Source organism: Trachypithecus francoisi, unplaced genomic scaffold, assembly GCF_009764315.1.
Source record: "Trachypithecus francoisi isolate TF-2019V2 unplaced genomic scaffold, Tfra_2.0 Lachesis_group20, whole genome shotgun sequence".
In the NCBI taxonomy this organism is placed as follows: Eukaryota; Metazoa; Chordata; class Mammalia; order Primates; family Cercopithecidae; genus Trachypithecus; species Trachypithecus francoisi.
In genome coordinates, this window is record NW_022681466.1 from 15,943,425 (window position 1) to 15,961,177 (window position 17,753).

The 17,753-nt window shown below is 44.7% G+C and overlaps 1 protein-coding gene across 7 annotated transcripts in view; it reads left to right on the forward strand.

Annotated features, from left to right (window-relative positions):
- GPATCH8 (G-patch domain containing 8) overlaps positions 1–15,704 on the forward strand; it is a 116,314-nt gene extending 100,610 nt beyond the window's left edge. For all 7 annotated transcript variants that reach the window (XM_033182741.1, XM_033182742.1, XM_033182744.1 and 4 more), the window contains 2 exons: positions 4,758–4,888; positions 9,477–15,704. In XM_033182741.1, coding sequence (XP_033038632.1) covers positions 4,758–4,888; positions 9,477–13,362 — 4,017 coding nt within the window. In that variant the 3' untranslated portion in view covers positions 13,363–15,704. The remainder of the gene's footprint in view (positions 1–4,757; positions 4,889–9,476) is intronic.
- The last annotated feature ends 2,049 nt before the right edge of the window (positions 15,705–17,753 follow it).

Here is a 17,753-nt window from a genome sequence, read left to right on the forward strand (position 1 = left end):
CAGAATGTTTCTGCTCTTGAAATCTACACTTAAAGAGAAGTGGGTGGCTGTTGGGGTGTACCTTTTCTGCACATTTATAATCCACATTCAGATTTACCTGATTCTCATTTCTTTGGCTTAATCTTTTCAGTTATAGTAGAGCAATACTTTGTGTCTACAGTAAAACATATTTCTGCCAATATAGTGCTGTTTAAGTTGTATTTTAAGAACTGGAATGTCATTTCCATTTAGAGTGGTCTTTAACCCAAAGAGCCACAGTTAATGTGGATGGGTACTTCAAGTACTGGATCATTTGTTAGGGTCTTGCCTTTCTACTGGTCTTCTGCCAAGTGTAATGGAAATCCCAGCCACCATGTGATTAAGGATCTGTAGGAAATGTTCCTTCCATTCTGTACTGTGCTACAAATGTATACTATTTTGGAAAAATGCTATTGATTTTTCAGGAAAACAGGATCTTCATATCTTTTCATTTCCAGTGGGGTTCAGTCTCCTTTTCTTGAATTAAGGTATTTCCCAACTGAAAATGTGTTATGTGGCTTAAATTTTTGTTAATACCATTAGTAGTTCGATAAAATAAGCTAATTTATTAGCAGCTCTTCAGAAAGCATATTGTATAATTTTCAGAGATAAGGACATCTCATAGCTTTTGAGTCAGCTTAAATGGATAATCAAATCCATTTAAATTAGAATGTCCCAGTTTGGAGTCTAACTTGAATTTTTGTGTATGGTATGGAATTTGCTCAGACTTTGACAAGAGATTGATGACATATCTGCAGTGTTTGGTCTTGTGAGCTCTGCCTCTTCTCTCATAGGCAGGCATGTTGCTCTATTCTCACCTGAAGAAATTATCCAAAGTTGTGTTCCTCTTTAGAATTTAAGAGAAAAGTATAGGTACACTTCACAGAATTTCACATGGGTATTCCGTGACAAATGAGCCAGACATTGGTAGCCTTTTGGAATAAAATAGGCAGTTTACAAAATAAAAATACAATTTACAAAGAACAAAATACAATAGCTGCTAGGTGAGTGATATGACAAAGCACCACTAGGGACAGTTCAGAAAGAACAGTCTCCTCTTGAAGGATCAGTGGAGACTATAAGAATTTAGTTTGACTGGCCGGGCACGGTGGCTCAAGCCTGTAATCCCAGCACTTTGGGAGGCCGAGGCGGGCGGATCACGAGGTCAGGAGATCGAGACCATCCTGGCTAACACAGTAAAACCCCGTCTCTACTAAAAATACAAAAAACTAGCCGGGCGAGGTAGCGGGCGCCTGTAGTCCCAGCTACTCGGGAGGCTGAGGCAGGAGAATGGCTTGAACCCGGGAGGCGGAGCTTGCAGTGAGCTGAGATCCGGCCACTGCACTCCAGCCTGGGCGACAGAGCAAGACTCCGTCTCAAAAAAAAAAAAAGAATTTAGTTTGACCTTGAGTAGACAGGAGACACTTGGAGTTAGGCATTCCTTCTAGGTAAAGGAAAATATGAACATTATAACTCATGTCTTGGCTGGGCGTAGTGGTGCATGCCTATAGTCCTGGCTTCTTGGGAGGCTGAGGCTGGGGGGATCACTTGAGCCCGGGAGTTCTGAGCTGTAGTGCGCTGTGCTGATTGGGTGTCTGCACTAAGTTAGGCATCATGTGATGAACTCCCAGGAGCGGGGGACCAGCGAAGCTTCCTAAGGAGAAGTGAACCGGTTCAGGTCAGAAACAGAGCAGGTTAAAACTCCCATGCTGATCAGTAGTGGAATCACACATGTGAATAGCCCCAGCACTCCCGCCTGGGCAACAAAGTGAGACCTTGTCTCTTTAAAAAAAAAAAAAAAGTTGCCAGATTTTCCTCGTCTGAGAGAAACCACAAGTATACATACTCAGTTTGGTAGGGTTTGCTGAGTCCTGTCTCTTAAGGTTGGGGTTAGAATTCTGGGGTTCTCAATTCTACTTTTGAGACTGCAGACTTGACTGTAAAGTTTGTAAATGTGATATTAGGAGCCTTTCCCAAGCTTTGTAGGGTATTCTTAGGATAGGTTTGCCCAGAGGGAGCCTGCAGTTTAGATTCGTTTTATTGCATCATCCCATCTTCTTCCGTCTCTGCCTCCAACCTTATTCCTGTGGTAGGAACTTGAGATAGGATGTCTTCAGCATGATGTGGACATACTGTTCCTTCAACTTCAAGGTTGTACAAAGTGGCTGCTGAATGGAAAGCCTAATCTTGACTCAGCCTGGGGACTCCATACTTTGATTAAATGATTGTTCTTTTGGACAGTGTCTTGTAGTTTGAAAAATGCTTCCTAAAAGTAATGAAATATTTCTAAGAGGGGAGGAAATGGCATGGGGAAATTTTCCAGTCTTAGCAGGTGGCTAGAGAGATGGCAGGCCGGGTGCAGTGGCTTATGCCTGTAATGCCATCATTTTGGGAAGCTGAGGCGGGCGGATCACCTGAGGTCAGGAATTGAAGACCAGCCTGGTCAACAAGGGGAAACCCCATCTCTACTCAGCCGAGCGTGGTGACAGGCACCTGTAGTCCCAACTATTCGGGAGGCTAAGGCAGGAGAATTGCTTGGACCCAGGAGGCAGAGGTTGCAGTGAGCCAAGATCACACCACTGCACTCCAGCCTGGGCAACATTAAAACTCCGCCTCAAAAAGAAAGAGAAAACGGCAGATATGAGAAGAGCATTATATTCTGTATAAATCTTGGTTAGACAGCCTGTTACGTGTTTGGGTAAGAAAAGCTAGGTTTGTGGCCAAAGGTAATCATATAATAGGCCTGATAAGCCTTTTCTTTCTGCCCCATTCCCCTCAGGAGGAGGAAATTAGAATTCATGTTTATTTAAAATAGTTGATCCTTTATCTTGAAGTAGTTTTATAAAAATCTTAATTGTGGGCTGGGTGTGGTTGCTCATGCCTTTAATCCCAGCACTTTGAGAGGCCGAGGCAGGTAGTTCACTTGAGACCAGGAGTTCAAGACCACCCTGGCCAACATGGTGAAACCTCGTCTCTACTAAAAATACAAAAATTAGCCAAGCATAGGGGTGCATGCCTGTAATCCCAGCTACTTGGGAGTCTGAGGCATGAGAATCGCTTGAACCTGGGAGGCGGAGGCTACAGTGAGCCAAGATCGCGCCACTGCACTCCAGCCTGGACAACAGAGTGAGACTCCGTCTCAAAAAAAAAAAAAAAATATTAATTATGGGCAATAATAGTTTTGCCAGCTATTCATTACTTCAACTTCCCCCAAAATAAGGGCTAATGGAAACAGGACTGCTTTTTGTACCACAATGGTCTTTTCCAAAGTTCTGGAACCATTTTTCTGGAAGAAATACAGGTAGTTCCATTTTTCTAGGTGGGATTACTGTGTCAGTCTGTGTGTATGTACACATATATATGTTGTACAGGTGCTTCCCTTCTCCCCAGCCCTTTTAGAGTTGATGGCTTTGTCCCTGATTGTTCAGTATAATAGTTTACAGATTCACTAAGAGAGCTTGTGTAGTAATGCTTGCTTTATTTTTTTTTTCTCTTCCACTCTTGTTTTATTTTTTACTTTTTTTTTCTTTGTGATGTGACATTTTCAGCTGATGTATTGAAAGCAAATCCTTCTAATTTGGGAGCCCAGATCACAAGAGTGAGTTTTTCTACTAGTGTCTTTAGCTGTATATCTTTTTTTGTGTGTGTCTTTTTACCCTTCCCCCCTCCCAATTTAAAAAGATTCAAAACACATTTCATAAATACTAGGTAAGAAAATTCCTCTGTCTGTTGAACATCATGCCTTTCCACAAAGCAATGTCCACTTTATACTGGGTCAAATTCCTTTTCCCAATGCTGTTGTAAAAGCATAGGCTAATGTATATATTTTGTTTTGTTTGTGTCTTGTTATTATCTAATGTCTTGAAAATAATTTTATTTCTGTCTTCATTGCAGATAGATATGTCTGGGTTCTGTCACCAGTGTGTCATAACACTGTTCTTTTTTGGTTGTATTTGTTTTACTTTAAGGAAAATTATACAGTAGCTTTTGAAAATAAAAGACCCATTCTGTTATCTGGATTTTAAGTAATAAAATCTTTGACTTATCTCTGCTCTCCCTCCTCATCCCCTAGATATTCCTCTCAGGGCCATGAAGGAATGCAAAGCCTCACATACTACTTTCAGCAGGCTGACCAGATAAAAGTGGTCAGACTGGTGAGCTGTAAACATGCTAGCGCTGGAGACCTCTCTTGGGTTTATTTAATAGTTACGGGAAACCTCTATTCATGCTGAAAAAAAAAAATGACACCTTTTTATGGTGAAATAAAAGTATGCTTTCTATTTGTTCTAATTCAAATAACCCCCCATGTAAGCTGTACATTGCTTTTCAAGATCTTTCACCTGGGTAACTTTCTGTACTAGCCTAACCCCTTTCTGTTCTCTTTGGCCTATGTTATTACAATTTATCTTATGTTCTGTTTGTCTAGTTTTGCATCCTGGAGGAGCAGGTCCCTTTCTTTCCTCCCAGTGTTCTAAAATTTGCTTGTTGCATTTGAGATCATTTTATTTTGCCTAATAAAGCAAATGATATGCTGTCCTAATTAGAAATGCAGATACTGCAAGTGCTATACCCAAAGTAATCAGCCATTGTGTTTTCAATTACCATAAGAGAATATGATAATGTGTTCTACACTAATACTATGACTGTTGGTTGAGGGTCATGTCCTAAAGGCTTTGCTTTCTGATTCTCAAGTTACTGTAAATCATCCACCCTCTGTATCTTTCTTTCTTTTAACCCAGAGATTAAAAGATCTCAAGCAGAGAGAGTTTGCTCGAAATGTCTCTTCAAGATCCCGCAAGGATGAGAAAAAACAGGAAAAAGCCCTTCGGCGGCTCCATGAGTTGGCAGAGCAAAGAAAACAAGCTGAATGGTGAGGATATTTTTTATCAGAGGGTTCTACAGATAATTATAATCCTTAAAGTTTTAAATTATAGATTTCAGATTATAATTTAAAATTTAAATTAAGATTTAAGAATTATAAACCTTGGGCCAGGCGCAGTGGCTCACCCCTGTAATCTCAGCACTTTGGGAGACTGAGGCAGGCAGATCACAAGGTCAGGAGATTGAGACCATCCTGGCTAACACAGTGAAACCCCGTCTCTACTAAAAATACAAAAAATTAACCGGGCATGGTGGCGGGCGCCTGTAGTCCCAGCTACTCTGGAGGCTGAGGCAGGAGAATGGCATGAACCCGGGAGGCGGAGCTTGCAGTGAGCCAAGATTGCACCACTGGACTCCAGCCTGGGTGACAGAGCGAGACTCCATCTCAAAAAAAAATAAAAAAGCAAAAAAAGTGGCCAGGCGCGGTGGCTCACACCTGTAATCCCAGCACTTTCGGAGACTGAGGCGGGCGGATCACCTGAGGTTGGGAGTTCAAGACCAGCCTGACCAACGTGGAGAAACCCTGTCTCTACTAAAAATACAAAATTAGCCAGGCATGGTGGCACATGCCTGTAATCCTCGCTACTAGGGAGGCTGAGGCAGGAGAATGGCTTGAACCTGGGAGGCAGAGGTTGCACCGAGCCAAGATCATGCCATTGCACTCCAGCCTGGGCAACACGAGTGAAACTCCATCTCAAAAAAAAATTATAAACCTTCAGTTTTTATTAATTGACAAATAATTATTGTACATATTCATGGATTGCCTAGTAATATTTCAACATATATGTAATGTTTCAACACATATAATGTATAGTGATCAGATCAGGGTAATTACCATATCCATCTCTGTTCTACTTTTTACTTCTATGAGATCACCTTTTTTTTTTTTAGCTTCCACATATGAGTGACAACCTGCAGTGTATAATTTTCTGTGTCTGGGTTATTTTACTTAATATAATGTCCTCCATTTCCTTAAAACATTTAATACATCCTTCTTTCAAACTAAAAGCATATCTATATACTTGTAGTATAATATACTGATTAAGTATGTGTATTTTTGAGGCCATATTTTTCTTACTATTTATGTGACGTAATGAAATTATATCTAAACTCTATGCCTCAGTTTCCTTATCTGTAAGATAGAGATAAGAACAACTTAGAGTTGTTATGAGAAATGATTGAGTTATTACCTTGGAAATGCTTGAAGGGATGCCTAGCACATCAAAGATGTTCAAGCAATCAATAAATGATGACGCTATTACAATTATTCCCATTTTCTAACATTTATATTAAAAAGCACATGCTGGGCATAGTGATTCACACCTGTAATCCCAGCACTTTGGGAGGCCAAAGCAGGAGGATCACTTGAACCCAGGAGCTCAAGACCAGCCAGGGCAACATAGGAAGACTCTGTCTCTAAAAAAAAAAAAAAAAAAAAAATCTTAAAAATTAACTGGGCATGGTGGCACATGCCTGTAGTCCCAGCTACTCAGAAGCCTGAGGTGGAAGAATCGCTTGAGCCTGGGAGATCAAGGCTGCAGTGAGCTGTGATCGCACCACTGCACTCCAGCCTGGGTGATAGAGCAAGACCCTGTCTCAAAAAAACAGAATCCCCTTTTTATTCAGTTTGGCCCGTGGGGTCGTTTTTTATTTGTTTGCTGTGGAGTAGGTTTCATAACACAGTGTAAGTATTTCTTGCTCTCCAAATCTGTTGAGTTCTCATTTTCCAGTAGCAACAGTTTAGATAGCAAGAGATTACACATTGGCAGGGCACGGTGTCTCACACCTGTAATCCCAGCACTTTGGGAGGCTGGGGTAGGTGGATCACCTGAGGTCAGGAGCTTGAGACCAGCCTGACCTACATGGTGAAACTCTGTCTCTACTAAAAATACAAAAATTAGCTGGGCATGGTGGTGCACGCCTGTAATCCCAGCTACTAAGGAGGCTGAGGCAAGAGAATCACCTGAACCCAGGAGGCAGAGGTTGCAGTGAGCCAAGATTGCACCATTGCACTACAGCCTGGGCAACAAGAGTGAAACTCCGGCTTGGGAGAGAGAAAAAAAAAAAAGAGGTTACACATTGTCTAAATATACTTGTCCCTGAGTTGAGGATAGCTATTTAGCTAGGGTTTGGATAACAAGGACATCGTACAAATAGGTATCTGATTCTCTTTAGTTCTTGATTTGGAATTTAAGGATATAGTGTACACTGTATAGTGTACACACTATAAAAATTGCAGGCCAGATGCACGGTAGCTCACATCTGTAATCCCAGTACTTTGTGAGGTAGAGGCCGGAGGATCACTTGAAGCCAGGTGCTCAAGTCCAATCTGGTCAACATAGCAAGACTCTGTCTCTACAAATTGTTTTTTTAAATCTGCCAGCATGGGCTGAGCACAGTGGCTTATGCCTGTAATCCCAGCACTTTGGGAGGCCGAGGTGGGCGGATCATGAGGCCAAGAGATCAAGACCATCCTGGCCAACGTGGTGAAGCCCGTCTCTACTAAAAATATAAAAATTAGCTGGGTGTGGTGGTGCTTGCCTGTAGTCACAGCTACTTGGGAGGCTGAGGGAGGAGAATCACTTGAACCCAGGAGGTGGAGGTTGCAGTGAGCCGAGTTTGCACCACTGCACTCCAGCCTGGGCAACAGAGTGACACTGTCTCAAATAAACAAATAAAATTAGCCAGCATAGTGATGTGCACCTGTAGTCATAGCTACTCAGGAGGCTGAGGTGGGAGGATTGAGCCAGAAGTTTGAGACTGCAATGAGCTATGATCATGCCACTTCACTCCAGCCTGGGCAACACAGACCCCACCTCAAAAAAATAAAACTTTCAGGCAAGATCATCAGTTTAAAACTGTTGAGGCTCCTTGATATTCCTTTTGTCAAAGATGAAAGTGCTCAGGTAACATTATGACCGTAGTACTGAGTGCCCAGAAACTGCCACAAAACCAAAGCAAATGCTTGTTATAGTACCCAAGAGATAGGCATGGACTTTTTAGTTTATATGACAGACATACCACAGACTGCCATAAGTAGCACAGTGGAAGTTTCTGTGTTTAACTCAGAATACGCACATTTTTAAAAAATGAAATTTGAAAGCATGGGGAAATTTTAATTTTTTTTCTTTTTTTAGAGGTGGGGTCTCGCTATGTTGCCCAGACTGGTCTTGATATCCTGGCCTCAAGCAATCCTGCCACCTCAGCCTTTTGAATCACTGAGATTACAGATGTGAGCCACCCTTGCCCAGCAAGAGTTTTTCTTTAATAGAATGAAATAAAACCGATGTGAATACATGTACAGCCATACATTAGGTAACATACTAATGGATAGAATGATAAAATAAGAAATGAGATCTGAAATATAGTAACAATGCGCTACTTCAGTCGTGACATAAGTCTTACTTTTTGTACTTTTTTTTTTTAAAAAAAAAGTCTCACTCTGTCACCCAGGCTGGAGTGCAGTGGCGTGATCTCAGCTCACTGCAACCTCTGCCTCCCAGGTGCAAGAGATTCTCCTGCCTCAGCCTCCTGAGTAGCTGGGATTACAGGCGTGCGCCACCAAGCCCAGCTAATTTTTGTATTTTTAGTAGAGACGGGGTTTCACCATGTTGGTCAGGCTGGTTGCGAACTCCTGACCTCAATCTGTCCGCCTTGGCCCCCCTAAGTGCTAGAATTACAGGCATGAGCCACCGTGCCCGGCCTGTACTTAATTTTCTTTTTCATTTTTTTTGAGAGGGAGTCTTGCTCTGTCACCCAGGCCGGAGTGCAGTGGCGTGACCTCGGCTCACTGCAACTTTCATCTCCCAGGTTAGAGTGATTCTCCTGCCTCAGCCTCCCAAAGTAGCTGGGATTACAGGTGCTACCATGCCCAGCTAATTTTTGTATTTTTAGTAGAGACAGGGTTTCACCATGTTGGCCAGGCTGGTTATGAGCTCCTGACCTCAAGCAATCTGTCCGCCTTGGCCTCCCAAAGTGCTGGGATTACAGGCGTGAGCCACCACACCCAGCTTTTTGTACTTTAGACAGCTTAAGAAAAAACAGTAATGGCCGGGCGCGGTGGCTCAAGCCTGTAATCCCAGCACTTTGGGAGGCCAAGACGGGCGGATCACGAGGTCAGGAGATCGAGACCATCCTGGCTAACACGGTGAAACCCCGTCTCTACTAAAAAATACAAAAAACTAGCCGGGCGAGGTGGCGGGCGCCTGTGGTCCCAGCTACTCGGGAGGCTGAGGCAGGAGAATGGCATGAACCCGAAAGACAGAGCTTGCAGTGAGCTGAGATCCGGCCACTGCACTCCAGCCCGGGTGACAGAGCGAGACTCCGTCTCAAAAAAAAAAAAAAAAAAAAAAGAAAAAACAGTAATAACTGGCTGGCCCTGGGAATTTGGCAGGTTAACAGAATGAGTCTTTGCCTAACCTCTGAGAAAGTCACGTTTTATGACCACCACTTACTGTCTTTGAGACCTACCTATAATGAATGATAGGATATAAGAGATTAGTATTTTATAAGGTTTATGGAATGTACTCCTAAACCTGCTTTTTCTTTGCTTTTTATTTTTCTAAAACGTCATGTAGTGCACCTGGAAGTGGTCCCATGTTCAAACCAACCACAGTGGCTGTAGATGAAGAAGGTGGAGAAGATGATAAAGATGAATCAGCTACAAATAGTGGCACAAGTGCCACTGCTTCTTGTGGCCTGGGATCTGAATTTTCCACAGATAAAGGAGGCCCTTTCACTGCAGTACAAATCACTAATACCACTGGGCTGGCCCAGGCTCCTGGGTTAGCCTCCCAAGGCATCAGCTTTGGCATTAAGAATAATCTGGGGACCCCATTGCAAAAATTGGGAGTGTCATTTTCTTTTGCCAAGAAGGCTCCTGTCAAACTCGAATCAATAGCATCAGTTTTCAAGGACCACGCGGAGGAAGGGACCTCTGAAGATGGAACAAAACCTGATGAGAAGAGTTCTGACCAAGGACTGCAGAAGGTAGGAGACTCTGATGGGAGCAGTAATCTTGATGGTAAAAAAGAAGATGAAGACCCTCAGGATGGAGGGTCCCTTGCCTCAACATTATCCAAATTAAAAAGGATGAAGCGAGAAGAAGGAGCTGGGGCTACAGAGCCGGAATATTACCACTACATCCCCCCAGCACACTGCAAAGTAAAACCTAATTTTCCCTTCCTACTTTTTATGAGAGCCAGTGAACAAATGGAAGGTGATAATAGTACACACCCAAAGAATGCCCCAGAGAGTAAAAAAGGAAGTTCTCCCAAGCCTAAAAGCTGCACCAAGGCAGCAGCAAGCCAAGGAGCAGAAAAGACACTTAGTGAAGTCTCTGAGCAGCCGAAGGAAACCAGCATGACTGAGCCCTCAGAACCAGGAAGCAAAGCTGAGGCAAAGAAGGCCTTAGGAGGGGATGTAAGTGATGAGAGTTTAGAGAGTCATAGTCAGCAGGTTTCAGAGACCCAAATGTGTGAGTCAAACTCTTCTAAAGAAACCTCTCTGGCCACCCCAGCAGGGAAAGAAAGCCAAGAAGGACCCAAACATCCTACTGGTCCCTTCTTCCCAGTTTTGAGCAAAGATGAAAGCACTGCCCTCCAGTGGCCATCAGAACTATTAATTTTCACCAAGGCAGAACCCTCCATTTCATACAGTTGTAACCCTTTATATTTTGACTTTAAACTTTCAAGGAACAAAGATGCCAGAACTAAAGGGACAGAAAAACCAAAGGATATAGGAAGCTCCTCAAAGGACCATCTCCAAGGCCTAGATCCTGGTGAGCCAAATAAAAACAAGGAAGTGGATGGAGAGAAAATAGTACGTTCCTCAGGAGGCAGAATGGACGCACCTGCTTCAGGGTCTGCCTGTAGTACCCTGAACAAGCAGGAGCCTGGGGGTGGCCATGGGTCTGAGACGGAAGACACAGGGAGAAGCCTTCCCAGCAAGAAAGAACGATCTGGGAAGTCCCACCGGCACAAAAAGAAAAAGAAGCACAAAAAATCTAGCAAACACAAACGTAAACACAAGGGTGGCACAGAAGAGAAAAGCTCTAAGGCAGAGTCGGGGGAGAAGTCTAAGAAGCGCAAGAAACGAAAACGAAAGAAGAATAAGTCATCAGCCCCAGCAGATTCTGAACGAGGACCCAAATCAGAACCCCCTGGGAGTGGCAGTCCTGCACCTCCAAGAAGGCGGCGGCGAGCTCAAGATGATTCCCAGCGGAGATCCCTCCCAGCTGAAGAGGGGAGCAGTGGCAAAAAGGAGGAAGGTGGGGGTGGTAGCAGCTCCCAAGACCATAGTGGGAGGAAACACAAAGGTGAACTTCCACCTTCATCCTGCCAGCGAAGAGCAGGCACCAAACGGAGCAGCCGGTCTAGCCATCGGAGCCAACCCAGTAGTGGAGATGAGGATAGTGATGATGCTTCCTCACACCGACTGCACCAGAAGTCTCCATCCCAGTACAGTGAGGAAGAAGAAGAGGAAGATTCAGGCAGTGAGCATTCCCGCAGCCGCTCAAGGTCTGGCCGGCGCCATTCCTCACATCGTTCTTCCCGGCGTTCTTACTCAAGTAGCTCAGATGCCTCTTCAGACCAGAGCTGCTATAGTAGACAACACAGTTACTCTGATGACAGCTACAGTGACTACAGCGACAGATCACGAAGGCACTCCAAGCGCTCCCACGACTCGGATGACTCAGACTATGCCAGCTCCAAACACCGATCAAAACGGCACAAATACTCATCTTCTGATGATGACTATAGCCTCAGTTGCAGCCAGTCCCGAAGCCGATCTCGGAGTCATACCAGAGAGCGCTCAAGATCCCGGGGCCGCAGCCGAAGCAGCAGTTGTAGTCGTAGTCGGAGCAAGCGGAGAAGCCGTAGCACCACAGCCCACAGCTGGCAACGGAGCCGGAGCTATAGCCGGGACCGCAGTCGCAGCACCAGGAGCCCTTCCCAGAGATCAGGCTCCAGGAAGGGATCATGGGGTCATGAGAGCCCTGAGGAGAGGCATTCTGGGCGTCGGGACTTCATTCATTCTAAGATCTACCGCTCCCAGTCCCCCCACTATTTCCGATCAGGCCGGGGAGAAGGTCCTGGGAAGAAAGATGATGGCAGAGGAGATGACAGTAAAGCAACAGGTCCACCTTCCCAGAACAGCAACATTGGCACAGGAAGAGGGTCAGAAAGTGACTGCAGTCCTGAAGACAAGAACTCTGTTACTGCTAAACTGCTACTGGAGAAGATCCAGTCAAGGAAAGTGGAGAGGAAACCTAGTGTGAGTGAGGAGGTGCAGGCCACCCCTAATAAAGCTGGGCCCAAGCTCAAGGACCCCCCACAAGGTTACTTTGGGCCCAAGCTCCCCCCATCTCTTGGCAATAAGCCTGTCCTTCCACTGATAGGGAAGCTCCCAGCTACCCGAAAGCCCAATAAGAAATGTGAAGAGTCTGGCTTGGAAAGGGGGGAAGAGCAAGAACAGTCAGAGACAGAAGAGGGGCCCTCAGGGAGTAGTGATGCCCTATTTGGGCATCAGTTCCCTTCAGAGGAAACAACTGGCCCCTTATTAGACCCACCCCCAGAAGAGCCAAAGTCTGAAGAAGCTACCGCTGATCACCCTGTGGCTCCACTAGGCACCCCAGCACACTCTGACTGCTACCCTGGGGACCCAACCATCTCCCATAACTACCTCCCCGACCCCAGTGATGGGGACACCCTGGAGTCCCTGGATAGCAGCAGTCAACCAGGCCCTGTGGAATCCAGCTTGCTGCCTATAGCACCAGACCTTGAGCATTTCCCCAGTTATGCGCCTCCCAGTGGGGATCCTAGTATTGAGTCAACAGATGGGGCTGAGGATGCTTCATTGGCCCCCCTAGAGAGCCAGCCCATCACCTTCACCCCTGAGGAGATGGAGAAGTACAGCAAGCTCCAGCAGGCTGCTCAGCAACACATCCAGCAGCAGCTTCTGGCCAAGCAAGTAAAGGCCTTTCCAGCCTCAGCTGCCCTGGCCCCAGCTACACCAGCCCTGCAACCCATCCACATTCAGCAGCCAGCTACAGCCTCTGCCACCTCCATCACAACTGTTCAGCATGCCATCCTACAACATCATGCTGCCGCAGCTGCTGCTGCCATTGGCATTCACCCCCACCCCCATCCCCAACCACTTGCCCAAGTGCATCATATTCCCCAGCCCCATCTGACCCCCATTTCCTTGTCCCACCTCACTCACTCAATCATCCCTGGCCACCCTGCCACCTTTCTTGCTAGCCATCCCATCCACATCATTCCCGCCTCAGCCATCCATCCTGGGCCTTTCACCTTTCATCCTGTCCCACATGCTGCCCTCTACCCCACCCTACTTGCCCCACGGCCTGCTGCAGCAGCTGCCACTGCCCTCCACCTTCACCCACTACTTCACCCCATCTTCTCAGGTCAGGACCTGCAGCATCCTCCCAGCCATGGCACATGAGTTGGGGGATGGGATCCTAGGTAGGACCAGGGGAGGAGACCCATAAATGTTCCCTTGGGGCTGTTGAGCTATTAATACCAGCAAGTAGAAGCTGGGATGGGCAGTGTCTGACAGCCAAAGAATTGGGTTTTGGCTCACAGGGGTGGGTTTAGATTTGAAGTTTGCTTTCAGTTTACTATCAGGGATTTCTTTTTCCTGTCCTCCTCTCAATTTGTCCCTCCCTCTCCTGTGTTTCTAAGCTAGGGAACACCAGTAAGTGCTACCCACCCCTCTGCAGCAACATCTCCAAACTGTCAAGTTTAGATAATCCCCTCCTCCCTCTGCTTTTTCCTCTGCTCTTCCTTTCTATAAATTTTAAAATATTTTCCTCCTCTCTGGCCAGTGGATTGTCACCAAAGCGCTTGCTGTGGGCCCCATCTGGTCTTGCCTTCTCAGCGCCACAGGAAGGGCCAAGCTGTTCTAGTGGTGGAAGTGCCACCACTTTGGGGTAGTGTCTTTGACCATCCTTGGTGACGTTATGTTATCCCAGGTGAGGTGGAAAGAGTCTCACCTGGAACCTGATATAACTCAGGCTGCAATTCCATCCAGTTCCCACATCAGCAGAGCCACACATTTGGCACTATTATCCTGGTGTCGCTCATCCCAGAAGAGGCATCTCCATATCCCAGAAAAGAAGATGCTATCATGAATAAAAGCTGTGTGGAACATAGAGTTGCTCATGTGCTTTCCCAGAGAGGAGCTCATGTGTCTGAAGTGAAGGGTATACTTTCTTTTGTTGTGTTGATGTTTCCTTCTTAATTTATAGGATTTTTTTAATGTAAAAAATTGCACTGAACTCTATAAACGTAAATGCTGCTTTTTGTAGCTCATATTAAAAAGGTTCCATATTTGTAGTATACTGCAATAATATTTTTTACATCCAGCTCTTTAAGTGATCCTCGTTCTGGTGGCTTTGTGTAAATATGTTTGCCCTAGTTGAATTAAGAAACTTTAAAGGTTATAAAACAAAAAATAAAATATTTGTTTTCTGCTAGATGCAAAACTGACTAAGCATGTATATTTTACCAAGCTTATGTATTTTTTGAAGTTATGAACTATAAAATGTTAAAACATTTTTTGCTGGGACAAATTGTTAAGTAATTTACAGTAAGTAGTGCCCCCAGTACTGGGATTTTTGAGCTAATGGGCAGCAGTCAGCCGGGGGCTTCTGAGGGATACTCATCTTTAACAGTCTCCCTCATGTACTTTTGCTGTTTTTCACGGAGAAACAGGTGGACCCCACAGAGGAGAAGGAGGGGACTCAACAGCTTTATTGTCTGGAAGCAGTGAGATTTGGTGATTGTCTGGGGGGATTCCTGGGTTTCCCTGGGTACCTTGTTCAAGGCAGTCAGTCCATTTGCCTTCCTAGTACTTAGCCCCCTCTGACAATTTTTTTTTTTTTTTTTTTTTAATGTGCCTTTTGGGTTGGTAGAAACTGAAGTAGAAGTAGGCTGGAGGATGAGTTGGGACAGTCTTCTTCCTTTTGTTGGGAGGTGAGCACAGATACTTCAGATTATTTTGCTTCATAGTTTCCATGCCCTCTGCTCAGCTCAGTTTAAACAGTAAACGTTCCTTGTTTCTTTTCTCCTATGACACTGACTAGAGGAATTACCACCCCAGCCTCTTTTGCCCCTCTTCTTGCCTTTCACCCAGGCTCTCAGCCCCAATTAGCACACTGACCCAAAGGGGATTGTATTGCAGGTCCCATCTCCTTTGATGAGGTTAACAATTCCCTCTTTGGCATTTTCCTAACTATTCCTGTGGCTAGAATTGGTTGGTTGGTCACTTGACAAGAAAAACCATACTTACCTGGACCAGGGCTCTGTGTTCCTGCCTTCTCAAATTCTCAGTAAAGTGTTAAATTTATGAAAAGAAAGTGGCAAGCAAGCACACTCTTGACTGCCCACCCACCCTCCTACCTGTTCAGTACTCCTTGTCTGATTCAGAAGCATCACTTCTTGTATAACTAGCACTGGAAAAACGAAATCATCTGTGTAAGTGAAGGGACTCATTTTTCTTTGCTTTCAGCCCATGTAAATAAATAATACAGTATTAACATTTTTGTGCTGCTTCCCATTAGCTTGTAGATTGAGCCATACTCTGGCTGCCTCTTTGCCTTCCTCGGGGCATTTTCTTTAACTTCCAGAATAGTGATTTTAAAACTCAAAAACAAAACAAAATAACCTATCCTTACTTACAGGCATAACAGATTGTATTTAACTTTATCACATATGATAGAGATATATATGCTGTAAAATGAGGGAAAGGAACTTTCTAATAAACCAATGATTTGTGGAAACTTAGCAGAGTCTGTCATAATTTTTGCCCCATCCACTCAAAGTTGGGTAGGGTTGCAGGTGTGGGTTATAAATAATATCTTGTTTGAAGTGACCAAGGAATAGATTCCTGTGAACCAGTATGAGATGTTTGCAGTTGTGCTTCTGAAAGCTCAGGCTATGCAAAGAGAGGAAAGATGATGGTGGGGGAGGAGGTCATAGTAGTTAATTTCTCTCAGTTGTAGGTAGATGTATTGGAATGTATACCTCCTTTCCACTTCCTCTTTCCCACAAGAAAGATTTCCTTCCATTTTAGATATATAATCTGTGTGTAGTAGAATATATGGTGTATATATAGGTGCCTACTAAATGGGTGTGGAATTTCTGGCTTTGAATTTTAGGATTTTGGACTACTATAAGGGCACTAAGATGACAAGAATCATCTGCCCGACTTTCGTCCTCCAGGTGGAGTTCTGTGTGCCAGTCTTCAGTTACTCCTCAGCCCTTCAATACCACTACAATGTTTGAACACCTGTACTTGGTATAAGGAAATATGGCCTAATTGTTACTGAGAAGATAAAACCCCTACTCTTCCATATTAAAAAATCACAAAAGAGGCAGGGAAAATTTAGCATCGAAAGCTACCATAGAGTTGTAGTGATAAATTAGTTTTCCCTCTCAACCTCAGCCTTTCAAGAAGAAAAGGCTTTCTTTCCTACTCTCTTTTGATACATTTCTTTCCTACTCTGTTTGATATATGTGTTCTCCCTTTGATTAAAGAGAAACTATTCAACTTGAACCTGGGGTTGAGTGCTCAGATCTGCCTATATTTCTAAAATAGCAAAGATCTTTACCCAGAAAGAAATGACCGCCTTGGCCTGAAACATGAAAATACTCCCTCTTCACCCTTGATGACTAATTCAGGCCTCGTCAGCCATTTCCATTCTTATTTGCCAAAGACAGGTTCACTCACTTCCACCAACTCATATCTCAATTATTGCAGCATTTTCCTCGGCCTTCCTGACTAGGACCTAATTCCCTGTTCTGTGTAAGCTTACTGGCGTTTCAGAATCTGAATGCAACTCATTTTGTATTCACTACTTCCCAGTAAAACTGATCTCTGAGAGAAGAGGGAGTGATTTTTATAACCCCCCCCCCACAGCCCTCAGCGTATCTCACGCTGAATACATAGTAAACATTTTGATTCAAGAATATGAGCAAAGTGGCCAGGCGCAGTGGCTTATGCCTATAATCCCAGCACTTTGGGAGGCCAAGGCAGGAGGATCTCTTGAGCTCAGGAATTCGAGGTCAACCTGGGTAACATAGCAAGACCCCATCTCTACAAAAAAAATTAAAAATTAGCTGGGCATGGTGGCACAAGCCTGTGGTCTCAGCTATTCATGAGGCTGATGTGGGAGGACTGCTTGAGCCCAGGGGTCAAGTCTGTAGTGAGCCATGATCAGGTCACTGCACTGCAGCCTGGGTGACAGAGCGAGACCCTGTCTCAAAAATAAAAAGAATATGAGCCAAGTAAAATACCATTAACTAAAGATTGTGCATCAGAATTGAGCCAAAAAAAAAAAAAAAGGTCAAAAATGTGTTTTTTGGTTTGTGGTTTGTGTGTTTTTTTTGAGATGGAGTTTCAGTCATGTTGCCCAGGCTGGAGTGCAATGGCGCAATCTTGGCTGACCTCAACCTCCGTCTCCCGGGTTCAAGCAATTCTTCTCAGCCTCCCAAGCAGCTGAGATTATAGGTGCGCACCACCACGTCCAGCTAATTTTTGTATTTTTAGTAGAAACAGGATTTCGCCATGTTGGCCAGGCTGGTCTGGAACTCCTGGCCTCAAGCAGTCTGCCCACCTTGGCCTCCCAAAGTGTTGGGATTACAGCTGTGAGTCACCATGCCCAGCAAAAAATAAAAATAAAAATTGTTTTTAAGGCATAGTCTTTCTCTTGCCCAGGCTGGAGTGGAGTGGCAAAATCATAGCTCACTGTAACCTAAAACTCCTAGGCTCAAGTGATTCTCCTGCCTCAGCCTCCTCAGTAGCTGGAACTACAGGTGTGCACTACCATGCTT